Below are 27,998 nucleotides of genomic sequence, written 5' to 3' on the forward strand. Positions count from 1 at the left end.
ACCCACTCCAGTATTCTTTCCTGGAGAATCCCATGGACACAAGAACCTGATGGGCTACAGTCCATAGGGTCACAAAGGGACTGACCTGACTGAAGCGACTTAGCATGAACACATACTCCCTTTCACTTAAACTTCCTTTAAAAATAGGCTTTTATACAATTCTGATTATAAAGCCCTTTATTATATAAATGAGACTTTGTGAAATTCTTTTTAAAAATCTTTTTGTGTGGTCATGTGCATTATATATATCCTATACAATATTTTGTAAAAGATTGCATGTTATGTGTTTTTAATAGGCCCACAGGGTGCAAAAGGGTCTTCTGGACCTCCTGGAGTTCCTGGACAACCTGGCTCCCCAGGATTACCTGGACAGAAAGGAGAAAAAGGTGATCCTGGTATTTCAGGCATTGGTCTTCCAGGTCTTCCTGGCCCAAAGGTAATCCTACTCAGGTATATGCCTGAGCAGATATGATTTTTCTTTAACACTCTGCTTTCTCCTAATTCTTCCTTAAACTACAGTGTGATATAGTGTAGTGTGACATGAATCTCTGGGCAAGAAATTCATCCTTTCTCTTTTATATTATAAGGAGATTTGTTTTAGAGTTTGCAGCCAATCCAAAGAAGGATGAAGGGGGCATCTTTCTGATTTCTTTATTTTCTCTCTATCTTGCTCTTTGAGTATGTTTCAGTAACTGAAAGGCATATTTCTGCCTAGTTTTGGTTTTCCTTTCCCTTTTAGTATGGAGTTGTTGGTCTTTGTCCTAATATAATTATCAACTAACTCGAAGAAGCTTACAAGCAAAGTAACTTATAAAATTAATGAAAGTGAAATAGTATTCTTTTTTTTTTTAATAATTACATTTAAATATTTCTTTTTTTATTTTTTAAATTTATTATTATTTTTTTTAATTTTAAAATCTTTAATTCTTACATGTGTTCCCAAACATGAACCCCCCTCCCACCTCCCTCCCCATAACATCTCAGTGGGTCATCCCCATGCACCAACCCCAAGCATGCTGTATCCTGCGTCAGACATGGACTGGCGATTCAATTCTTACATGATAGTATGCATGATAGAATGCCATTCTCCAAAATCATCCCACCCTCTCCCTCTCCCTCTGAGTCCAAAAGTCCGTTATACACAGCTGTGTCTTTTTTCCTGTCTTGCATACAGGGTCGTCATTGCCATCTTTCTAGATTCCATATATATGTGTTAGTATACTGTATTGGTGTTTTTCTTTCTTACTCAGCCGTTAAAAAGAATTCATTTGAATCAGTTCTGATGAGATGGATGAAACTGGAGCCGATTATACAGAGTGAAGTAAGCCAGAAAGAAATAGTATTCTTAAATGCATGTATGAAGTAGTTCTCCGAAACAGTTTTACATATCCCTCTATGCCGCTAGTCACTGTGAAAACTGGTGTTATTTCTCAAGGAATCAAATTTAGAACTTGTTTAAGAATCATTGGACTTTCAAATATTTGATAACTGCTTAATACCATGTAAAAGAGTAGTAATTCCTATTAATTTGCAGAAGTATTTTATAACTAATTGAGATGCGTCCATTGTCTATTAGATACATTTCAAGTGTCTTCTCCCAGTGAATTGTTTGTCTCATAATGATGTTCAGTCATTCAGTTACAACACAAAACTTGAGAGTATTAGAAAAGTAATTGTGGAATTAGTGAAAGCTCTCACTGAGATAAGAATTCATTGAATAATACTTTTAAGATAATTTCTTGTTAATAGTATACAAAAGGCTATATTTTGATTGCCTAGTCAATCAACTTATTGTAAGAAGTAATCAAGAGAAATTTATGCTTATTAATTACAGATTAGCAGTATAGAGTTTAAATTTTTCCTTTCTATATGTTGTGTGAGATGAGGAACTATATATTTTTCCAAATAAATTGTCCATATAACTTAAAACCATTTGTTACAAACTCCATTCTTTACTCATTGATTTTAAATTTCATTTAAAAATTTTATAAATATGTTCATCCATATTTTTTCTAGACTGAGCAAATTTTAGCATTCATATAATGGAACCAAAATGACCATAACAACTCATCTCTGTAATTATAATAAATTACAGCAGAAAAACATGTTTCAGTTGGCCAGTGTCCACAGTGTATTCAGCTCTCTAAGTAAGATGCTAACTCTTAGTTTTTCTATGCAGCCTACAAATATATTTCAATAAGCAAATTCTACACTAAGCTTGGATACTTGCAGAGTTGATAAAACCAGGAAGTCATGTATTTGAAGTATTCTGTTGTTTCTTTCAGATGGTATTATTTTATCTTAAAATGATGACACATTTAAAAAATAAGATCTTATACTCAGTTCTAATAGATGCAGGCAGTCTTAGCTTTGTACAGTCTGACATGCCAAATTTGTTACCACAAATTAGTTAAATGACATCAGTCCATAATACAGATCAGGTTTAAGTTACCATGGTATATTAGTCTTCAGTCCCTAAACCACTATGTAAATAACTACTGTGCATCATGATCAGTGAGCAGTCATTTCACTTCTTTCAAATTCTATCAGTAATTAATCACTATGAATCTGTTTTCCCATCATGCATTGACAGCAAAGCATGTAGGTGTGTTGCCTCTGTCTCTCATTGACAAACCAACTTGAAATTTTAAAAAAGTGAATAATCAAAGAGAAAACTGATCAACAGTGATGAAAGTGCAGTTTAAAAAAGGGAAGGTAATAACACTGGAAGTGAAATTTATATCTAATATAGATGTAATTAGAGACGAAATAGTCAACCAAAGAAATGTTTATATTGCCACCATTTGAGAGACTTCAGATGTGCAGCCAAGCAAGCTGGTGAAGACTAAATGATCAACATATGAACTTGACTTTCTTTATATATGTAACTGATGTGAAGAGGATTTTAATGTTATGAGAAAAACTTTTAATGGTCATAGAATCATGTTTTTCCCAATGATTTTTTAAAATCTCGTTATATGATTTCATCTTGCGTTTACATTTTTGTAGTCCCATACTATTGAGCAAAATGAAGACTTCCTGCCTATTACTGTAAAAGAAGAGTAGAATAAAAGTTTCAGGAACATGATAGTATGATCAGGAGATGTCAAGCATAAGAAAAAATATTCTGTAATTAGTGACTTGTTAAGAAGTAAGGATAGTGATAAAAGGTCAGATGGTACTTTGTTTTATAAATGACACACTTTATAAGAGTGTCCTTGTTAGTCAAAAAGGATAATTAATATAAGTATACTGAAAACCCTGGACAGGGAATTAATAGGCAGAAGCTTGAGTCCTGAGTCTGTCTGAATGATCTTGTAAGTCACTTAATTCTTTTCTATCTTCATTACTTTGTCACTAAAATAGAAAGAATTATATAACCTATTACACAGAGATATTGTGAGGTTTCAATTCGATTAAAAAAACACTTTGTAAATTATAAAGTATTCTATACATAATATTTGTCTGTGAGATGAGAGAGGTGGACTAGATAGTATCTAAGATTTCTATAACTCATATTTAATGACTACATTCTTTTAATGTGGTATAATGTTTCTAGCTTCCATTACTCCTTCTTAAAATCTAATCATACTATAGACTCAGAACAATTCTTGTCATAATTCTAGATAGATTTTTTTGTTGAAATTGACAAGCAGAAAATCTTATAAGAAAACATATCTTATGACCTTGGGTTAGGATAATTATTTCTTAAACATGGCACCAAATGCACAAGCAAACAAAGAAAAATAAATAAATTGAACCACATTAAAATATTGTGCTGCAAATGATAATGTCAAAAAGTGAAAAGACAACCCAGAGAAAGGGAGAAAATATTTGCAAATGATATATCAGACAAGAGATTTGTATCCAGAATATAGTTTTTAAAAAACTCTAATTCAATAAGAAAGTAGACCAATTTTTAAATGGGCAAAGTCAATCAGGCCTAACAGGCCTATACAGAACATGCCACTCCAGTTATTAGAGAAATTCAAATCAAAACTACAGTGAGATATCACTTCACACCAGCCAGAATGGCTATCATCAGAACAGGCCATCTCACACCATCAGAGTATACATTTTTTTTCAAGTGCACAAGAAACATTCTTCAGAACAGAGTGTATGTTAGGCCACAAAACAAGTCTTAATAAATTTTAAAACATTGGAAACATCAAAGATCCTTTTCTAATTACATTAGATTGTAAACAGCAAAAGGAAAGCTGGAAAATTCACAAATATGTAGAAATTAAAGGATATATTCTTAACAACCAGTGGGGCAAAGATGAGGACACAAGTGAAACTAGGAAACATCTTGAGACAAATGAAAACACAAAATTCCAAAACTTATATGAGCCAGCAAAAGTAATGTTAACAAGGAAATTTATAGTGTAAATGCTTGCATTGAAGAAGAAAAATCCTAAATCAGAATTTAGCATTACACCTTCAGGAACTAGAAAGAGAGCAAACTCAACCCCAAAACTGGTAGAAGGAAGGATATCATAAAGATTAAAGCAACAATAAATACAACAGAGATTAAAAACAATAGAGAAAATGAATAAAACCAAGAGGTTGTTCTTTCAAAAAGATAAACACAATTGAAAAACATTCAGCTAGACTGGCTAAAAGAGAGAGGACTCACATACTTAAAATTAGAAATGAAAGAGGGCACATCACCACTAAATTTACAGAAATAAAAAAGATGAGAGTACTGTTAACTAGTGTACAACAGCAAATTGGATAACTTTGAAATGGACAAATTCCTAAAAACATACAATTTACCAAGGCTGCATGATAAAGAATAGGTTTTTCTGAATAGACCTATAGTTACTAAAGATTTTAGCTTCCTTGGGTGGTAAAGGATACCATAGGGCCTATTATGTTACAAACTTAGTTCCTAATATTTTTCTCTGAGTTCATCACCTTTTCTCTAAATTCATCACCTTAACATGTACTTTGAATCCCATGTACCATATTTTGGCCTGCTCAAGCAACTTTGAGCCATTATTTATCATCTTGCCCCTATTAGCTTAAAATTTCACTACCTGGGAGAGATAAGTAGCATGCAGACCTGAAGATATTATTTTATACTGCCTTTGCTACATCATTTAGTAAAATGTTAACTAAGAGTATCTCTTCATTCATGCTTTAGTATCCCTATCATTAATATTTCCTAACTAAAGAACTTATGTATGGCTTGGTTCATGGTATCTTTAATCTCCAAATATAAATTTAACTATAAAAATTTAATAATTATGTGGGAACCACAGCTTCCAAATGATTGGACTACTATTGTAATACTCTTCTCGCCATAAAACAAAATATGGCTTTTACTCTTTCTCACGAAATATTTTCAGCTCATCCTGTTTTCTTTCCCCCTTACTGGCAGTGCTTCTTCAATATTACAATGGAACACAAAAACAAACAGTATTAGCTATTTCACCAACTTTGATGCCTTCTATTTTGTGTATTGAGGTCAACATGATATTTTATTCCAAGTCTTAAGTTATTGCATGGAATGGAAGGGAGATCCTGTTATTAAGAGAGAGCAGAGAATGACTATGATCCAAATGCTCTTAGTTTACCAATTTGAATTTTTTTTATTAAATTTGTTTTTTTAATATAAATTTATTTATTTTAATTGGAGGTTGAATTTTAAAAGCAAAAAAGTTATCAACCTGACAAGTATTTCTACATGGACTGCCTGTTATACCACACAGTGATCTTGAAAGCAGTTCTAGTTTCAGGCTTGTTAAAAAGCATTCTATTGTATGCTCTTGCCTCCTTTGTCAAAGATAAGGTACCCATTGTTGTGTGAGTTTATCTCTGGGCTTTCTTTCTTCTTCCATTGGTCTATATTTCTGTTTTTGTGCCAGTACCATACTGTCTTGAGAACTGTAGCTTTGTGGTATAATCTGAAGTCAGGAAAATTGCTTCCTCCAGCTCCATTTTTTCTTTCTCAAGATTGCTTTGACTCTTTGGGGTCTTTTGTGTTTGCATACAAACTTTGCTTTTTTTTTTGTTTTAGTTCTGTGAAAAATACCATTGTTAGTTTGATAGGGATTGCATTGAATCTGTAGATTACTTGGATAGTACAGTCATCATCACAATATTGATTCTTCCATTCCAAGACCATGGTATATCTCTCCATCTGTACACCCTCTTCAATAAGTGGTGCTGGGAAAACTGGACAACAACATGTAAAGGAATGAAACTAGATCACTTCCTAACATCACATACAAAAATAAACTCAAATTGGATTAAAGACCTAAATGTAAGGCCAGAAACTATAAAGGTCTTAGAGGAAAACAAGCAGTACACTCTATGACATACATCAAAGCAAGATCCTCTTTGACCCACCTCCTAGGGTAATGGAAATAGAAATAAACCAATGGGACTTAATTAAACTTAAAAGCTTTTGCACAGCAAAGGAAACAGCAAACAAGATTAAAAGACAACCCTCAGAATGGGAGAAAGTAATTGCAATTGAAACAACTGACAAAGGATTAATCTCCAGAATATAGAAGCAGCTCATACAGCTCAACATCAGGAAAACAACCCAATCAAAAAATGAGCAGAAGACCTAAACAGACATTTCTCCAAAGAAGACATACAGATGGCTAAAAAAAAACACTAGAAAAGATGCTCAGCACTGCTCATTATTAGAGAAATGCAAATCTAAACTACAATGAGGTGTCACCTCACACCAGTCAGAATGGCCATCATCAAAAAAATCTACAAACAATAAGTGCTAGAGAGGGTGTGGAGCAAAGGGAACCCTCTTGCACTGTTGGTGGGAATGTAAAATGATACAGCTACTATGAAGAACAGTACGGAGATTTCCGTAAAACAAAAAACAAAAAAACTTAAGAATAGAACCACATGACCCAACAAATCACACTCACTGGGCGTATACCCTGAGAAAACTATAATTGAAAGAGACACATGTACTCCAGTGTTCATTGCAACACTATTTACAATAGCTCAGGCATGGAAACAACCTAGATGTCCATTGACAGATGAATGGATGAAAAAGTTGTGGTACATATATACAATGGAATATTAGCTATAAAAAAAAAACACATTTGAGTCAGTTCTAATGAGGTAGATGAACCTAGAGCCTGTTATCCAGAGGGAAGTAAGTCAGTAAGAGAAAAATAAATATCATATATTGATGCATATATATGAAATCTAGTAAGATGGTACTGATGACCCTATTTGCAGCAGCAGCAGTGGAGATGCAGACATAGAAAACAGACTTGTGGACACAGGAGGAGGACAGGGTGGGATTAATTGAGAGAGTAGCATGGAAACATATACATTACCATATGTAAAACAGATAGGCAGTGGGAATTTGCTATAGTACGCAGGGAGCTCAAACCGGGTGCTCTGTGAGGGGAAGGATGGTGTGGGAGGGAGGTTCAAGAGGGAGGGGCATATGTATACCTATGGCTGATTCATGTTGATGTACGGCAGAAATCAACACAATATGAAAAGTAATTATCCTCCAGTTAAAAGTTTAAAAAATGGCTTTCTAGTCTTATAGTGCTACTATATTGGTTAGTTAGTTTCACAATGTTAAATTTGACTCATCAGGGATGATATATATTCCATTTTCAGTTATATGAAAAGTTCCCAACAAACAAAAGTCTAGAACCAGATAGTGTCATTGGTGAGTTCTACCAAAAGTTTAAAGACGAATTAATACCAATCCTTCTCAAACTCTTCCCAAAAAAAGAGGACAAAGGAACATTTCCAAATTAATTTTATGAAGCCAGCATTACCCTGATACCAAAATCACACAAAGATGCCACAAAAGAGAAAATTACACTATTAAACATAGATGAAAAAATCCTCAATAAAATGTTAGTAAACCAAACTCTAATGCATTAAAAGGATCATACACCATTATTGAGAGGAATTTATTCCAGAGTTGCAAGGATGGCTCAACTTCTGTAAATCAAGCTATATGATATACTACATTAACAAAATGAAGGATAAAAATCATATGATCCTCACAATAGATGCAGAAAAGCATTTGAAAAAATGCAACACCCACATATGATTTTTTTTAAAAAAAGTAGGCATATAGGGAGCATACCTCAGCATAATAAAGGCCATACAAGATAAGCCCACAATTAGCATCATTCTCAGTGGTGAAAACGTGAAAACTTTTCCTCTAAGATATTCAACATAGCATTGGAAGTCCTAGCCAGAGCAATTAGGCTAGGAAAAGAAGTAAAAAGCAATCAAATAAAAAAGGAAGAACTAAAGCTGTTCCTATTTGCAAGTGACATATTATATATTTAAAAAACAAAAAAACTATTAGAATAAACAAATTCAATTTGTAGGATGCCAAATAAATATTTTAAAAATCTGTTGCATTTCTATACACTAATTGAATTAGCAGAAAGAAAACTTGAGAAAACAATTCCATTTATCACTGCATCCAAAAGAATAAAAGATCTAGGGATAAATTTAACAAAGGGACCTGTCCACTGAAAACTGTAAGACATTGATAAAAAAATTGAAAAAGACATAAACAAAAGTAAAGATATTCCATGCTTATGGATTGGAAAAAATAATGTTAAAATGTCCATTCTACCAAAGCAATCTATAGATTCACTGCAATCCTTATAAAATTCCAATGACATTTTTCACAAAATAGAACAAACAATCCTAAAATTTGTATAGAATCATAAAAGACCCCCAAATAGCCAAAGAGAGCATCAAGTCGTGTCCAACTTTTGCAACCCCATGGACTGTAGCCTGCCAAGCTTCTCTGTCCATGGGATTCTCCAGGCAAGAATACTGGGATGGGTTGCCATTTCTTTTTCCGGGGGATCTTCCCAACCCAGGAATCGAACCCAGGTCTCCAGCATTGCAGGCAGATTCTTTACTGACTGAGCTGTGTGGGAAGCCCCCAGAATAGCCAAAGCAATAGAAAAATAGACAAAACTGGAGACATCATACTCCCTGCTTTGAAACTATATTTCAAACCTATAATTATCAAAACAGGATGAAGACTATACTCTGTAGGATCATTTCTGTAGTTTGTTACTAGAGAAGTTTCTCTGAATGTGTGGACTACCCAAAACCACAAGGAGGAGGCACAGCAGTCTCTCCTGAATGCGAAGCCAGCTCTTGGTGTTGCTTCTGCAACTGCCATTAGTCACTGATGATTGTTCTCTTCCTTTCGGAGAGTGAGAAGGAAAGAACGTTGTCTGCGCGGAAATAAAACAAACAGTATGAAATTCACACAAAATGAACGCATAGATCAATGGAGCAGAATAGATGTCCCACAAATAGACCCAAGCATGTATGGTCAATTAACTTATAACAAAGAAGCCAAGATTATACAGTGGAGAAGGGACAGTCTCTTCAATAAATGTTGTTGGGAAAATTGGACAGCCACATGCAAAAGAAAGGAAGAAACTGGAGCACTATCTTACATCATACACAAATATCAACTCAAGATAGTTCAAAGATTTGAACATAAGACCTGAGACCATAAAACTAAAAGAAAACACAGATAGTAAACTCCTTGACACTGGTCTTAGCAATGAGCTTTTTAACTGGACACCAAAGCAAAGGCAACAAAAACAAGAAGAAATAAATTAGTGGGATTACATCAAACTAAAATAGTTCTGCACAGGAAAGGAAACCAACAAAATGAAAAGACAAGCTACTAAATGGGAAAAAATTTTCCAAGTCATATATCTGATTAGAGATTAGTATCCAAGAATACATGGAAGAAATGTACAAAAAAGATCTTCACGACCCAGATAATCATGATGATGTGATCACTAATCTAAAGCCAGACATCTTGGAATGTGAAGTCAAGTGGACCTTAGAAAGCACCACTACGAACAAAGCTAGTGGAGGTGATGGAATTCCAGTTGAGCTGTTTCAAATCCTGAAAGATGATGCTGTGAAAGTGCTGCACTCAATATGCCAGCAAGTTTGGAAAACTCAGCAGTGGCTGCAGGACTGGAAAAGGTCAGTATTCATTCCAGTTCCAAAGAAAGGCAATGCCAAAGAATGCTAAAACTACTGCACAATTGCACTCATTTCACATGCTAGTAAAGTAATGCTCAAAATTCTCCAAGCCAGACTTCAGCAATACGTGAACCGTGAACTCCCTGATGTTCAAGCTGGTTTTAGAAAAGGCAGAGGAACCAGAGATCAAATTGCCAACATCCGCTGCATCATCGAAAAAGCAAGCGAGTTCCAGAAAAACATCTATTTCTGCTTTACTGACTATGCTAAAGGCTTTGACTGTGTGGATCACAATAAACTGTGGGAAATTCTGAAAGAGATGCTTACTCCGTGAAAGAAAAGTTATGACCAACCTAGATAGCATATTCAAAAGCAGAAACATTACTTTGCCGACTAAGGTCCATCTAGTCAAGGCTATGGTTTTTCCAGTGGTCATATATGGATGTGAGAGTAGGACTGTGAAGGCTGAATGCTGACGAATTGATGCTTTTGAACTGTCGTGTTGGAGAAGACTCTTGAGGGTCCCTTGGACTGCAAGGAGATCCAACCAGTCCATTCTGAAGGAGATCAACCCTGGGATTTCTTTGGAAGGAATGATGCTAAAGCTGAAGCTCCAGTACTTTGGACACCTCATGCAAAGAGTTGACTCATTGGAAAAGACCCTGAAGCTGGGAGGGATTGGGGGCAGGAGGAGAAGGGGACGACAGAGGATGAGATGGCTGGATGGCATCACAGACTCAATGGACGTGGGTCTGGGTGAACTCCGGGAGATGGTGATGGACAGGGAGGCCTGGCGTGCTGCAATTCATGGGGTCACAAAGAGTCGGACACGACTGAGCGACTGAACTGAACTGATCCAAAATATATAAAGAACTGAAATAACTCAATAACAAAAAAGCAATCTGATTAAATAATGAGCATAGACTCTGAACAGACATTTTTTTCTAAAAAGGCATACATATGGCCACCAAGTACATGTAAAGGTTCTCAGTATCACTAATCATCAGGAAAATGCAAATCAAAGTCATAATGAGATCTCACCTCATACCTTTTTGAATGATTATTATAAAAAAAAAAAATAACAAGTGCTGGCAAAGATGTGGAGAAAAGGAACCCTTGCCTACTGTTGGTGGGACTGTAAATATGTGCAGCCACTATGGTAAACACTACCAAGGTTCCTCATAAATTTAAAAATAGAACCATACCATATGATCCAGCAGCTCCCCTTCTGGGTATTTATCCAGAGAATAACTGGAAAAGACATTTGCACTCCTCTGTTCATTGCAGTATGTACAATAGCCACGCTGTGGAAGCAAGCTGAATGTCCACTGACAGCTGAACGGATAAAGAAGTAATGTATAAAAAAGATGAAATCTTGCTATTTGTGATAACTTAGATGGACCTTGAGGGTATTATCCTAAATGAAATAAGTCAAAGACATACCATATGATATCATTTATATGTGGAATCTAAAACCAAATAAAATCAAAACAATAAAACAAACAAAAACCAAATACATGGGTACAGAGAATATATTGGTGGTTGCTAGAGGCAGGGGTGGGTGGAGGTGGGTGAAATAGATGAAAGGGGTTAACAAGTAGAAACTTCTAGCAATAAAATAAGTAAGTGATGGGGATATACTATATAGCATGGTGACTATAGTTAATAATTCTATACTGTATATTCAAAATTGTTTAAAAGTTTTCATCATTTTCATCACAAAAACAAAAATTATATAACTATGATAGACTATAGTTAATAATTCTATACTGTATATTCAAAATTGTCTAAAACTTTTCATCATTTTCATCACAAGAACAAAAAATGTATAACTATGTAAAAATTAGTATTAACTGAATTTACCATGGTGATCATTTCATCATATATCTGAATACTGAATCATTATGTTATACACCTGAAAATAATGTCAATTATAGCTAAATTTTAGAAGAGTTATATCAAAGCTTGATGTTAGAATAAATGTAGATACGTATGGTTTAAGTATATTTAAGTCATGCCCTCATCTCACACGCTAGTAAAGCAATGCTCAAAATTCTCCAAGCCAGGCTTCAGCAATATGTCAACCGTGAACTTCCAGATGTTCAAGCTGGTTTTAGAAAAGGCAGAGGAACCAGAGATCAAATTGCCAACATCTGCTGCATCATCGAAAAAGCAAGAGAGTTCCAGAAGAACATCTACTTCTGCTTTATTGACTATGCTAAAGCTTTTGACTGTATGGATCACAATAAACTGTGGAAAATTCTGAAAGTGATGGAATACCAGACCACCTGACCTGCCTCTTGAGAAACCTATATGCAGGTCAGGAAGCAACAGTTAGAACTGGACATGGAACAACAGACTGGTTCCAAATAGGAAAAGGAGTGCGTCAAGGCTGTATATTGTCACCCTGCTTATTGAACTTATATGCAGAGTACATCATGAGAAATGCTGGGCTGGAAGAAACACAAGCTGGAATCAAGATTGCTGGGAGAAATATCAATAACCTCAGATATACAGATGATATCACTCTTATGGCAGAAAGTGAAGAGGAACTAAAAAGCCTCTTGATGAAAGTGAAGGAGGAGAGTAAAAAAGTTGGCTTAAAGCTCAACATTCAGAAAACGAAGATCATGGCATCTGGTCCCATCACTTCATGGGAAATAGGTGGGGCAACAGTGGAAACAGTGTCAGACTTTATTTTTGGGGGCTCCAAAATCACTGCAGATGGTGACTGCAGCCATGAAATTAAGAGATGCCTACTCCGTGGAAGAAAAGTTATGACCAACCTAGATAGCATATTCAAAAGCAGGAACATTACTTTGCCAACAAAGGTCGGTTTAGTCAAGGCTATGGTTTTTCCAGTGGTGATGTATGGATGTGAGAGTTGGACTGTGAAGAAAGCTGAGTGCCGAAGAATTGATGCTTTTGAGCTGTGGTGTTGGAGAAGACTTTTGAGAGTCCTTTGGACTGCAAGGGGATCCAACCAGTCCATTCTAAAGATCATTGGATGTTCATTGGAAGGAAGGACTGATGCTAAAGCTGAAACTCCAGTACTTTGGCCACCTCATGCAAAGAGTTCACTCAGTGGAAAAGACCCTGAAGCTGGGAGGGATTGGGGGCAGGAGGAGAAGGGGACGACAGAGGATGAGATGGCTGGATGGCATCACAGACTCGATGGACATGAGTCTGAGTGACCTCTGGGAGATGGTGATGGACAGGGAGGCCTGGCGTGCTGTGATTCATGGAGTCGCAAAAAGTCAGACACGACTGAGCAACTGAACTGAACTGAAGTCATGCCTAGCTTTTGCTGAGAGTATTACATAGACTATAATTTTCCCTTCTCAGAATGATATACAGGATTCTTGGCCAGTTTGTTGATTTTCTGAGTGCTCTCTTCTTTTTTCACGTCTTGCGTATATTTTTTTGAAACTCATTATTTTTTTCTGCAAGTGTATAAATAATAAAAGCTTAGATGAAACTTAAGCGAGAAAATTTTAGTCCTTTTCAGAAGTTCTAGTGAAATATTTACTTTCTTTTTTACAATTTAGTTGGTTTGAAGGAGTAAGGCCATAGGGTGGTAAGAAGAACTGTATTAGGAAACAAGTACTGTTTGAAACTGCAATATGGGGTTTTTTGTAGAATTTAACATACTTTATTATAAATAATCAAAAGTTTGTTACTGCCTTGCATGTTTACCACTAGCAGGATAATGTCATTTTCTTCTTTTTTAATTTTGATATATAAATATCATTGGTTCATGAATAACAAGAATTATGATACTTTATTCAATGATTTTTGTGTAAATACCTAAGATGGAACCAGTTCAATCCAAATTTTAATTGTATACCTATTATGTGTGTAAAAATGTGCCACATGTTTGATTTATAAGTGTTCAGAAAAAAATACATGTATTCCAAGTGCGAGATTGTTAACTTTTAAAAAAATAGGATGTAAGGAGAAAAGTCATTCCTTTAAAAAGCTTTTAACATAATGTGGAAACATTTGAGTCACAAATAGATGATCTTATGCACCTAGACAAACACAAGCACTAAATAAAGAAGGAAATATTCAGTAGGTGATGTTGAATACTTTGTTGGACAGGTCACAGTCCTCATGAGCAGAGCAGGGAACACTGTGGTAGATTTAGTGTTATCATATATATTCACACTGTTATTGGGAAAAATTATTTTAATTGTGAAAATGGGCATGAATTCTTCTAAGGCTTTATTAGAAGAAAACAATGCAAATGTTTGTTGAGCAAAAGTAGCTATATATGAATTATCTCTGACCACAAAGAAGTTTTCAATGTAGCTGAAGAGTTAAGACATGCATATGTGAAACCATTATAAACATAATGGAATAAGAACCTACCCTAATTTTTAGGGTAAGCTGTCTTTGTCCTGGAAGTTTTCATGGAAGAAATGGGGATTTGAGATGTCTAGTGAAGAATTCATAGACTTCTTCATGTGAAATTTCCCTTTTACAATAGAACCTACTGTGGTTATTATTTGGCACACTTATTGTAAGCAATTAATTTCATTGTAGCATGCTAGGGATGATGATCACATGTTTTGAAATCAAGCTACCTGGACCCAAATTTGGATTCCACCACTTATTAGCTATATCACTGTAAAATGGGAATAATAGTATCTTTCTTATAGAGTTATTAGTATTAAAGAGAATAATGCATCTACATTTCATGGGAATAGCATGAGATCTGGAATCTGACAGGCCTTGGTTCAAATCCCAATTCTGCTACTTACCAGAGACCTTAGGCACTTGAGTTTCTCTAAGATTTCAATCTTCTCATTTCTAAATGGAGATGATAAAACCTAACTCAAAGGGCTGTTTTGATGATTAAATGAAGCAATTTATATAAAGCACTTAACAGAATACCTCACATCCAGTAAAAGCTCTATGAATAATTTTATGTTGTTATATAATCCAAATCATGTAGATACTTCAGTTTTATCTTTTTATTCATATTTTAGGGTGAACCTGGTCTGCCTGGATACCCAGGGAACCCTGGTACCAAAGGTTCTATGGGAGAAACTGGTTTGCCTGGATTACCGGGGACCCCTGGAGCAAAAGGACAGCCAGGCCTTCCTGGATTCCCTGGTAATACTACTTTTCTTAAATGCTTCTTTCCTTCCTTATTTACTCTAATCTATGTCATAAAGCAACTTCTTAGTTGACAGACCTCTGTTCTATTTCTCAATCAGATACTGACCAGCAATGCAATCTCGAACTATCTCTTTTACTTTTCTTTCCATAGAAAATGAAAATGGGCATTACCAATTCAGCAGCACAATATCCTGTGGGCAGAGAGACTGGTGGAGCATTTTTGAGTCTAACTGCTAGCCACAAGTCAGTTAAGAGGCCTTACTATTTTTGTAGGCGGTAATGTACACTACCGTTGCCTACTGCTGATTCTCTTAAGAGTGTTGTCTTCAGGCACACAGTGGGTAGCTGTTGGTAGAACAATTATACAGTTTATTCAAATGATAAGGACTGAGTTGTGCAAGCAAAGGGTCTTAGCACTATAATCAAGTAGGTGATCTGAACTTGATAAAGTATCTGCTCTGTTTATGTTTGTGTTTATTTTTTTCATTTTGTTTTTTTGTTTTTTGTGTGTGTGTTTATTTTTTGTTTGTTTTTTGGATTGCACTGTGGCACAGATGGAGTGGATCTTTGATTATCTTTTCCTTAACCTTTTAATTAAAGTATAGCCTAGATACAGTAAAATGTACAAGAAAATAGATGAATATTTACATGTATATATATATATATACATGTACCCACTACACATATCAAGGTATAAAACAATTCTCTTACCACATGAAATTTACCTGTGCCTCTTCACAGTGAACCTCCCTCTCCCAGGTAACTACTACTATAACTTCTATCACTACCAATTAACTTTACCTGTTTTTGAAATTCACATTAATGGAATCATACAGTATATATCTTTGTGTCTAGCTTCTTTCACTCATCATTATGTATATAAGATAAAGTTATCTTGTTACCTGTCAGCAGTTTGGTTTTTTAATCATTGCTCCATAATATTTCATTGAAGAAATAAACCATAATCAATTACCTATTCTCTTCTAAATGGACTTCTGGGTTGTTTCCTATTTGGAACTGCAAAGAAAAAAGATGCTACTAATATTCTTTAACATGTGTTTTAGGGGCCTACATACTCATTTCTCTCACACAAAAATTTATGTGGTAGAATTACTGAATCATAAAGTAGGTATACATTTCAGTTTAGTAGATGGTATCAGTTTTCCAAATTGGTTTTATACCTCAGAGTCCCACCTGCAGTGTATGAATGTCTACGGGTAGTTCCTGGTGGGTTGCCATGATCATATAGTGGTTAGTACTTTGTGTTGCGAAGTGTCCAGTTGTCTGTATCCTTACTTCATTTGATATCGTCAGTCTTTTTAATTTTAGCAATTTTGGTCAGTATATAGAAGTATCCCAATGAAGTTTAAACTTACATTTTCCTAATGAACAATAACATTAAATATTTTTTCATATACTTATTGGCCATTTGGGTAGCATTTTTATGAAGAGCCTGTTCTAAGTCCTTTTGCTCTTATTTAATGAGTTATTTGCCTTTTTTTTTTTGTTATTGATTCAGAGCAGTTCTTTATATATTCTGGATATGAGTTCTTTGTCAGATACATGTATTACAAATAGATTCTGTCGCAAATTTGCCTTTCATTCTTAATGCTGTTATGTGAGGTTAATTTTAATAAAATCCAATTTCTTTTTTTTTAAGTCTTCTTATTGTTTAGTCACTTAGTTGTGTCCGACTCTTTGCAACCTCATGGACTGTAGACAGGCTTCTCTGTCCATGGGATTCTCCAGGCAAGAATACTGGAGTGGATTGCCATTTCCTTCTCCATTTTAAAGTCTAATTTCTTACTATTCTTTCATGGTTAGTGCTTTTTGTATCTTATTTAAGAAATATTTGCCTACTCAGGTTTATGGAACTATTCTAATTTTTTCTATCGCTTTCACTGTTGAAGGTTTGATATTTAAGTTTATAATCTGTCTCGAATAAAAATAGTTTTATCATGTGATTAGAGATCAAGGTTCATTTTTTTTTCATACGCATGTCCAATTGCTCCACACTGTTTTTTTTTTTATTTTAAAGAAATTAAGTTCTTCTTTACTTCTGATCATCAAAAGACACAATTAAAAAATGAATAGGGAAGCTACACATTAGGAGAAAATACTTACAAAACATATATTTCATAAATGACTAATGTCTGAGATATATAAAGAACTTCTGCAACTCAATAATAAGACATGCAGTCCATTTTTTCTAAATGAGGAAAACTTGGAGCAGATATTTCACAAGAGAAGATAAGACCAATGTCCAATAAACACATGCAAAAGTGATCAATATGAGAAATGCAAATTTAAAACCACAATGAAGTATCATTACATTTCTGCCCTGAATGGCTATTATTAAAACAATTGGATCAGTATATGTTATATAAGAACCTGGAGCAGCTGGGATTCCCAAATATTGTTGTTTGTTTATAAATCAGAGTCTATAACTATTCTCTGACTCAGCAGTTTCACCCCATCTAAGTAGTTATCCAAAGATAAATTAAGACTTGTGTCTACAAAAATACTAGTGCAGAGATATTTATAGAAGCATTACTCATAATAGCTAAGTAGACCAGGTTTCCATAAATAGAATAGTGTTCATAATAGCTAAAACCTGACAACAACCCAAATGTTCAACAGTACACGAATGGATTTTTAAAAATTTGATATATCCATATGATAGAATCCTATCAGTTAACTACCAGTATAATATGATGGTAATTATTTTTATTATGAATATATAATAATGCCAGCCTCTGAATAAATCAGTATAAAACTTAAAATTATTCTTAAATCATCAAGCAAACACCAGTATGTTTGGGGGTTTTCTTTCTATTCTTTACTGTTTCTATGCTAACATTCTAAATTGTAGCTTTGAATTGTAGCTCTCAAAGCAATGCAGTTTTTGTTTATCATTAAATTGAGCTCTTTACTCTAGGAACCCCAGGCCTTCCTGGACCAAAAGGTATTAATGGTCCTCCTGGGAACCCTGGCCTTCCAGGAGAACCTGGTCCTGTAGGTAAGAATGAAAACTAAGGGTTTGCCATGCTATAAAATTAAGGCTTTATTCATTTTTGGAAAGTTAAATCATTTCTGGGAGCTGTATGCATTTTCAAGACAAACATGCTAATCATTCACTCTGTACTACTTGTTAGATACGAAATGAACAATTCTTAATAAGATTTGCTTAAAATTATTATTACGGGAACTTATTTTTCAGGCTCACTTTTTCCAAGGAGAGTTATTATTTCAGGTATCCTATAATAGTAGATAGAAGCTCTCATTGTTTTAGAATGGCAAAGTGTAGTTTTGCTTGTTTACTATTCTAAGCAAATCACTCCTTTTTGCCCCCTATGAGGCCTATAATTCACCCCACTTCCATCCTCCCCCCGACACACACACCTTGCTTTTTTATATATTCTAAAGGTAGCTTAAATGAGAAAGTGAGTTTGAATACTGAGTGGATGATAAAACTTCCTTATTCTCATTATCCTTTCTTTTCCACAAGGTTTCATGACTTAAAGAAATGTCCCAGAGACACTCTGTCTTTTGGCTATAATTATTTGAGGCTAAAATTGAAAGAATTGGGAATATAGGAGAAAAAGGAAATTGAGAAGAAAAGTGTAACCTGCTGTACTCTATTCTTAGGTGGTGGAGGTCGTCCTGGGCCACCAGGGCCTCCAGGTGAAAAAGGCAAACCAGGTCAAGATGGTATTCCTGGACCAGCTGGACAGAAGGGTGAACCAGGTACTATATTTTTTTAATTGTCCTTAATTTTCTAATTTCTTCCTTGTCTACTCTAACTTTTGCCCTTATGTACCCATAGTGAAATTCTTCCTTATCCTCTAAGCTTCTATACACTTCTCCCTTGCTAATAACCTTCTTCCTGAGAATATTACTGCACATTTATTGAATCAAGTTGCCTCCCTCTTATGAAAAACTGCATAATCTTTTATTGCTCAATTTTCCATGTCAAGAAGCTACCTAGCTGTTTTTTAACTACTCTGGATGACCTTCTTTCACCATGCAATCTATATAATATATATAAACATATATATATATGATATGTGTATTTAAAAATATACTTAATACTCATCACAAATAGAATATAAGTTTATATAATTTTTTCATGTTCAAATTGTAGTTCCATGTTGGAAATAAGTCTTCTCCATGTTTCATATGATATACATTGTAGCACTTGCTAAAAACATAAATAATCCAAAAATAATTTTTTCTTATTTCAGTTATTATTATCTGTTTGAAAGTTTTGGGTTTATGTTCTGACAGGTCAACCAGGCTTTGGAATCCCAGGACCCCCTGGACTTCCAGGACTTTCTGGTAAACTTTAACAAAGCATGTTAAATCAGTCAGTAAAAAGATAATATTCTCCAGTACACTTATTTTTTTCATCTCCACATACGACTCCAGACAACTCAAAGTTAGTGTTACATCTTAAAGCATTTCTTAATTAGCAACTTAGTATAAGCTATTGTACTATAAAAAATGCACAATTAAGAACATTTATATACAGATATTTCTTCATTAACCTCATAAATAAATGTTAAGGAAATGATAAAGAAAGCAAAATTGTAGGAAGCATTAGGTTTCAATAAGTTTTTCTTTTTTTCAGTAATTTTTTAAAAACTCTTTTAGCCAGAAGAAAAATACTTTTTTCTCTCCATGGAAACCAAAACCAAGATAATATAAGTAAACTGTAGAAATATGTACCAATCATAAAAATGTCTATTGAAAACTCCATTTTAATTTATAGCTTGCATCTTGGATGGTATGTGTGCACACACATCTACCTCCCTAATTTTTTTTATTCTCATTGTAAGCCCCAAGCAGTTAATTAAATGACTAAATGTGTACAGATACGTATTTTTATGTTCTGAAATGACCATCAGCTATTTATGGAGGATTTTTTCAAACCACACATAGATCACTTAGAAATTCCTGTATTCCTTTTATGAATCCAACATAAAAATTATTACTCTAATGTACAACTATTATATTGCTCTCCGGCATGTCAGTGGTATAGAAAAGCTGTTGAAAACAGTTTGTCTAGATTGTGATTCCAAATCTTGGATGGAATGGTCTTTGGGGACACACAGCAACCATTGAAGATCCATATCTTTCAATGGTCTCAAAAATTTCTCTCAAAACAAATGGGGGGACACCTGTACACCCATGGCTGATTCATGTCAATGTATGGGAAAACCACCACAATATTATAAAGTAATTAGCTTCCAATTAAAATAAATAATTTAAAAAATATATTTTGTGTTAGGAATTTCCTCTAGCTATCTCTAACCTATTCTTATAAATATTTTATACTTTTGTTTTTTTCTCCTTTTTTTCCTCCTAACTACTGGTCATGTAATCATTGCTCTATCTCCTAACACAAAGGATATCTTTTAGAATGCAAGTTATTATTGTTTCTATATTTCTATACATACTCTAACAAATAAATAGTTCTGATAACAGATAAACCTAAAATAGAAAAAATGAGTTTTCTGGATGGGGTGGGGATTTGGTAGGAGGTAGAAATGACCTTAGTAAATTCCGTTATTTTTTCTAATAAGTGGGAGTAGCTTTAGTCTTACAGGCAAGCCTAATTAGTATTCAGTATCACTTAATATGTTCTATAACATGACTTTGCTTTCATAGGTCAAAAGGGTGATGAAGGATTACCTGGCATTCCAGGAAACCCTGGCCTTCCAGGTCCAAAGGGTGAACCAGGCTTTCATGGTTTCCCTGGTCTGCAGGGTCCCCCAGGCCCTCCTGGTTCTCCAGGTCCAGCTCTGGAAGGCCCTAAAGGCAGCCCTGGACCCCAAGGTCCTCCTGGGAGACCAGGTATGTACATGAGTGGTAGGGGAATGGTCTATTTATTAGTCCATTTTTGCTGGCAGGTTATTCAGTCTTTAGGACGTTAAAATCTGCAATCCAAAGAACTTCTTAAAAAGAAATAGCTTGTTTTATTCCTGGCTCCATCAATTTCCATGGCATCTAATAATTCTTTTCAGTAATGTATTTTATCATTTACTTAAAGCTGAACTAAAACAAACCAACTTGGAGGAAAAAAAGGAAATAGTGAATTTATTAGTCTTTTTATTAAACATAAAGCTATACTGAGGGAAAAAAAAAAAAAACTATACTGATAACCTGACAGCAAAATGCCAGCTGCGTTTTTTAATGTGAGCTTCTCAGCATGTTATCACAGAAATCATTTTAGTGATCACCCAATAGATGCTTGTGGTCCATACCAAAGATGTTGCTATGGTTCTGTCATATGATCAGCACATGTCACTAAGCACAATAAAAATTTTTATCTTCTCTAGGAGCTAGGCAATCAAATTTATCTTCAACATCACAGCATGATTAAATTGAATAGTGATCTCTTCATACCAGCTTCATGTCTATACCTCATTTGTCTTGTGTTAACTGCTCTAATAGTCTCAGTTTTGCATCCAATGTTCACTTTTCCTTTTGTGTTTGTGCTGTTTCATTTCATTTTACTAAGTTTGGAAATGCTCATTTTCATTCTGGATTAATGTTGCTGAGCCCAATCACTGGAGATAGATTATTAACAGATACTTGAGACTTAATATTCAGTTTTTAAATTTCTAATTATTGAAAATTTGGCCTCATTGACTTTTTTAAAGTAAGATAAATGTAAAATTAAAGAAACAAAAAAATTGCCTTTTTATCTTTTGAAGGCCTGACTCATTTTTATAATGTATTTAAAAGTGCACATTTCCATAAACTCTGAAGTGATTGCAGTCAGTTTTAATAAGATATTCTGTAAAAACATGAATCAATGGGATCACACACTTTGTTCAGAAGATCATTTTCAAAACCAGATTTTATCTGATCTGACTATTTATAGAAGGTATTATTTAAAGTTTTCCTTTGCTTTACTATTGAAGAAAATCAGTGAAGCTCTCAGCTATGTTAATTCTCTTGCATGTAATGTAAAGCATTGACATGAATATCTTGCTTGGTTATGCATGTAATAATTCAAATAAACCAAACTATTCTCCTTTTTAGTATTTTAATCAGCACTGTGGCTATTTATTATCAGTAATTGAGTTCAGTGTTGAAAATTATTTTGAAATATGTCAACATAAAGACATCATTCATAAAAGTTTTTTTAAATTACCATTTCTAAGAGAAATAATAACAAAAGTAGTCAGAAGAACACATATCTGATGAGTATTTGTAACCTTTCAACAAGTTCATAAACTACAAATTAAAATGGAATTTTAAACCCAGTTGCTCTTAGGATTGATTGTTGTTGTCTACACTTATAGTAATGATTATTATAAGAATGGTTTTTGGCTTTTCAAAATATGTCACATGTGCTGTTTTTATTTTTATGTTGATGTGAAGTGGTGATAATTTGGTTTATATACAGATGCATGAATATAAACTTGCAGAGTATTCTTTTATTGAATTAAAGTTTAACTTGAAAAAATTAGTGTAATGCTTTAGTTTCTTGATATTTCTAACAATTTTGATATTTTTCCTTTTTGTTAATGATGACATTGGGCCTTGGTGAACTTTGATCCCTATCCAGGTCCTACAGGTTAGCTCCTTAACTCCAAAGTAGTATCTGCATGAAATATGAAACTTTTTCTTTTATTTATATATATATATATTTATATGTATGTATATATTATTTATATACACATATGTATGTATATGTGTATATATAGGTATATATACACCTTTGTCTAATGTTTTCAAGTATTTGAATATATTTTAAGAGCATATATGCCAATTCAGTTCTTACATGTTGGTCTATCTCTGAAAGTTGTTAGGAATTTGTACAGTCCAGTTTTTCTGTCTATTGGAATAAGTCAAAATAAACTACTTAGAAAAACTGATTTATCATTTTAAAATTTATATGTTTTTTAGTTGGAAATTTATAGTATTCAAAACTATATTGTATACTATTTTATGCTTTCTGTGTATTTCCTATTTTTGCTTCATATCTGCTAATATTATTGAAATTAAACTATTCTTCAAAAAGATATTTTTTAAAGAATAATATATATTATCAGATCCTGCAAATAGCAATTCTTGATGAACCATACCTCTTATAACTTTTCAAACCATCCCACCTGCACATTTTTGTTTGTCACAAAATTCTAACTTCTGCTATATGTAAAGGGACTAATAGGCTCAGAGTAAAAAAAAAAAATTTAGTGTAACCACCAAAGATTAGAAACCTCTTAATCTTGTTTTCATCCTATACATATAAACAGTACACACCTAGAAATAGTTACCAAGAGCTGCCCATTAGAAAATTGCTGATTCATATTAAAAGATTTTCACCTAATCAGAAGTAAAAAGAATCTGAATGTGTTTATTATTCAAGATAAAGAGCCCTTTTCACATTTCTGAGGAGCAGCTAAAAGGGGAAAAAGTATAATCCTGAGTTCTAGCTACTGGGAATGGCAGGAAATTTTCTCTTCTTATTATTTTAAAGTTTATACTTTTTCAAGATGCTTTTTAGGAAGCATTCTATCTCTATCTGAATTGATTCCTTAATTTATTACTACCCCACAAACCCATTATTTCATATAACCATATAGTATCACTCCAGAAAGTTTTACATTAGTCAAACAGATATTCACTAGATACTAGCTAATGGTAGTAAGACAGGTTTTATTCAAGACTATTGCATTAGAGGAAAGACTATTGCAATAGGAAAGAGAGACTGAGCTCAGGTCCGAGTACAACAAGGTCAAATGGGGATTTTATTCAACTAGCAGAGTAAAGGACTCAGTGGATGAAAAATTACTAAAAGACATCAGGGGTAAACAACATCAGGGGTAAACAGATTCTTGCTAAACTGGCCTATTAGAGTTCTCACCAAAGGTAGTCTAAGGCCTGTTAGGGTCCTTGCAGTCTTGCCAGAGTCTTGCTAGAGTCTTGCTAGAGTCTTGCTAAAGGCAGTCTAAGGACTTAGACATTAAGGATGAGGAATAAGGAACTTGATCAGATATCAGGGGCGGGGGCAGGGGAAACTCACCCTAAACTGACTTAGCAAGATTCTTGCTAACAGTGGACTCAACAGACCAAGGACAGGGCCCAAGGAGTAAGGCATAATTGAGAAGAGGGCTCAGAGGAATCTGTCTAACGTTTAGTCACAGATGAGAAAACTAAGGCCCAAAGAAGTGAATAAGCTTGCTCAAGATCATATTGTTAGTTACTGGCATAGCAGGGAATCTGGCTTGGGGTTCCCCAGTACTTAGTTAAGTGTCTGTTCTACTAGTAAAACATATCATCTTTCCACACAGACAGCTACATATCTTGATGCTTATGATCTGGCCTCTTATTCTAGTTATAAATATGATAAGTGATTAAACAAAGCTGCTTCTGCCATTTTAGGAGACTTTTAGCATAGCAGACTGGGCCTTGCCTTTGCTTTTTTGTTTTCTGTTAACTCTAAATCTCCATCAACCCCTACTAACTGTTTCTTGTGTTTTCCTAAATGGATGTCATCAAAAAGATTAAGACAAATGCATGCTATTTAACTATTGCCAAGATAAAGAGAAGACTAGGGTATACTTTGAAGTAATTTTGAGTCCTCCCCTGTCTGACTTGCATAGAAGTTGCTGCCTTTGATCACTTCCAGACTTTACTGTCAGCTACAAGATTATTTTCTTCCAAGGACCTAGAATATATTCAGAGAAAAAAAAAAGGAAAGTAGCCACATTAGTTTAAAACTGATTTGACAACTTATTTACAAGATGTACTCTAAATTATATAGTTATTGGAACCTGATATCTGTAGTATTCTCTTCTTTGCAGCAATTGAAGACTGCAACCCTAAGTGGAAACTGGATTTAAAATTTACCAATCAATTCATTAGCTTATCTTTAATTATTACTACTCATGTATAAGAGATTTTTTGTTTTGTTTTTCAGTTAAACTTTGTTAGGTCATTTGAGAAATAATTAATTTAGAAACTCGTGTACAAAATTGACTTGGCATATAACTCATTAAAATGTTACCTTTTAGAAATTAAAGTCTTAGAAGTTTTGCTATGATATGATCTGAAGTTTTCCTTGTTACTTAGACTGAAATATCATATATTTCAATGACATATTTTTCTAAGAGTTCTTATTTGGGTCCTTCTATAGCAAACACATATATAAAATGTCTTTACTCAAACTCTGAATTATCTTAAGTAGAAATTCTAATTTATCTAGCTAATAGTGTTGCCAGACTCTGCTCAAAGTGTTGTCTTCAGTCAGTTTGCTGTATGTGATTTAGAAACCATTTAAACAAACAGAAGCTGATTTTTTGGCCTCCTGGATTTCAAATTGTCAAATGCTTTAAGAGTCTTATTACTTGGTATAGTAATGTTTTATATTTATATGACATACCATCATTTATATCATGCTCCTGAAGGCAGAGTTTGGGTCTAGCTAATCTTTGTGTTCCCTGTATCATCTTGCACATGGCAGGTCAACATTTTAAAAAATATATTTGATCTTTAAAACGACTCTGAAGGAGATTAGGGTAGACAACACTATTCCCATTGTGTGGGTGAGAAAACAAGCTCAGAGAGATTGAATTGCCCAGAATCTCATAGATATAAGTAAGTAGTAGAGCCAAGAATAAATCCTCGGTCTTCTAATTTCTAGGATTCAGTATGCTAGTACAATTTATTCTCTCTGCAAACCTCAACCTATAAATCATAGCAAGACTTGTAAGAAAAGGAAATTGGGTCTATAGTCAATTAACATTAACCAAGAGTTGTCCTGTTTATAGGCTTTTTATCTTTTTAATGATCCTTCTTTTAATAGTTAATAGTCTAATTTCATATGTACATCAAATAATATAAAGTAAATGTGATATTTTCTGTAGTTTGGGGTGGGATATTGCATGCCAAAATATTTTTGAAGGGCCCCTTCAGTGATGGTCTTCACATCTTTGGAAAATTCTACCCTTAGTTTTCAAGTTCAATGGTGAGCAAACATATATTGGTTTTTTTCTCTTTGAGTATATTACAAGTAATAATGCAAGAGAAGAAAGCTTCTTGATGGATTATTTTTAAAAATCATGATCTGTCTTCATGGAATGATTTTCAAAGAAGACAAAAGTATAGTTGGTAATGGCCATTGTATCTTTGTATTTTAATTTCTCTATTAGGTCATCTGTGATCTTTGTTTATTTGCCTGGTAAGGTCTTTAACTGTAGCTCCTTGGAGCAGTCTGCCTGTACCAACAAATTTGCACCTTGTGTTTTTGCTAAAGAGTGGCAGAAGCCAAGATAAACTTTTACCCAAAAGTTTTACCCAAAGGAGTAGAAGGCTATCAGTGAAGTGGTACTCCCTTTCCAACTTTCATATTTTGAGGTTCTAACTTTTGGAAAGCCACTGTAGCATTTCATTTGAAATGATGAAGACTAGCAGCTTATTTCATAGAATAAGCTCTATTTTAAAATATTTGGCTCTCTATACTCCTGTATGGTTCTGTTTGCATACTGATTACGCTGTAGGTGTAAGAAATGCTGGCAAAGAGAATTATTGTTTAACTTGTGCTATAATGTGAACCACTTCTAACTCATAATCTTATTTTGTACTGTGTGATGTCTGATACTGCTAACATCGATCTTTGGGCTTTGGTGAACTCTGATCTTCCCAGGTTTTCAAGGTTAGACTGGTCAATTTTTTTTTTTTTTAATGCTTTGTATGTGTGACAAGAGAAATGCACTTTTTTTTGCTATAATTCAGAAGTCATTGAAGAGTGCTGTTATCCTCAAATACTACATGCTCTGGTATTTAACATTTTGGTGAAGGTAATGTGACTTGTTTATAATCAAGTTTGAAATGACATTAGGTCTTTGTGGTTTCAATTTTTTATAATAGGTAATTCATACATAGGCACATGTTGAATTTTAAATGGAAATACACTTATTTTTGTATTTAAGATGCATTATTTAGGCAGGCATCTGACCCATTTGTAACCTTTGTGTGTTGATTTTATTTCCTGAAAGTTTTTTTTTGCCTGAGATTGATCAGAGCTGTGTTTTCATGGCTATTTTCAATAATGAAAGAGGGTAACTATCAAGTATTGTTATAAATAAAACTTTCATGCCCCTTGTATTATTAGCAAATCAGTAATTTAAATTTGAGAGACACTAGAACAATAGGTCTGAATCAATAACATGTAAATTTACCCAAATTTCCTTTTAATTGCAAACAGAACAATGCCCAAAACATGCCTACTTTTTTTTTTGTTTTCAAATGATATGTGTTCTGATTACTTTTCAGATTGGGGAGAGAAGAATAAAATGTTCCTTTTTTTTCTCCTCTTAATCTTAACCCTAGTCACTGGTAGATTGATTCACAGATACTTTACTTCTCTCTTAATAATCTGATTTGCTACCTGATTTCTATTCTAAATTACACATTATAGAAGGAGGTAACAATTTTTCTCAGAAAACCCTACCAAGGGGTTTGAACTCAAGAATTGTTTTTATTTGTTTAAATTCAAAATACCCAACCCTTTTTTTATGACTGGAAAGGGAATTTCTGAGAGTGTCTGGTTGCTGGGCTAGGGTGACTATATGATTTAAACTGTTTAAAGATAAATGATTGTTGTACTGTTGTGAACCTGCTTCCTCTTTCTCGACAGTATTATATTATGAAATCACATAGAAATAGCTGAAAGATTAAAAACAGGTTCATATTTTAAAATATGTTCTTACCTTCAGTTTTACTAGTAATGAAGATAATAATTGTTTTAAAATTCTTATATAATTCTTACTATGTGCCAGGCACTGTGTTTATAGGTATTATCTTATTTAATTCTTGGAACAGCCTGATAAAGTAGGTACTATTCTTATTTCCATTTTAAAGAA

General features: G+C 33.9%; 1 protein-coding gene and 1 non-coding gene across 3 annotated transcripts in view; both read left to right on the forward strand.

The window, feature by feature from the left end:
• COL4A5 (collagen type IV alpha 5 chain) overlaps positions 1-27,998 on the forward strand; it is a 249,452-nt gene that overhangs the window by 204,832 nt on the left and 16,622 nt on the right. The window contains exons 36-43 of one of the 2 annotated variants that reach the window (XM_068963385.1): positions 297-436; positions 14,985-15,111; positions 18,056-18,136; positions 18,766-18,864; positions 19,405-19,455; positions 20,788-20,973; positions 22,697-22,705; positions 26,780-26,788. In XM_068963385.1, coding sequence (XP_068819486.1) covers positions 297-436; positions 14,985-15,111; positions 18,056-18,136; positions 18,766-18,864; positions 19,405-19,455; positions 20,788-20,973; positions 22,697-22,705; positions 26,780-26,788 — 702 coding nt within the window. The remainder of the gene's footprint in view (positions 1-296; positions 437-14,984; positions 15,112-18,055; positions 18,137-18,765; positions 18,865-19,404; positions 19,456-20,787; positions 20,974-22,696; positions 22,706-26,779; positions 26,789-27,998) is intronic. The other variant, XM_068963384.1, reaches the window with a different exon arrangement.
• On the forward strand, positions 9,017-9,227 carry LOC138072089 (small nucleolar RNA U3). Its single transcript, XR_011144240.1, has one exon. It is a non-coding gene; the product is annotated as a small nucleolar RNA U3 (small nucleolar RNA).

This window comes from Capricornis sumatraensis, chromosome X (assembly GCF_032405125.1).
Source record: "Capricornis sumatraensis isolate serow.1 chromosome X, serow.2, whole genome shotgun sequence".
In the NCBI taxonomy this organism is placed as follows: Eukaryota; Metazoa; Chordata; class Mammalia; order Artiodactyla; family Bovidae; genus Capricornis; species Capricornis sumatraensis.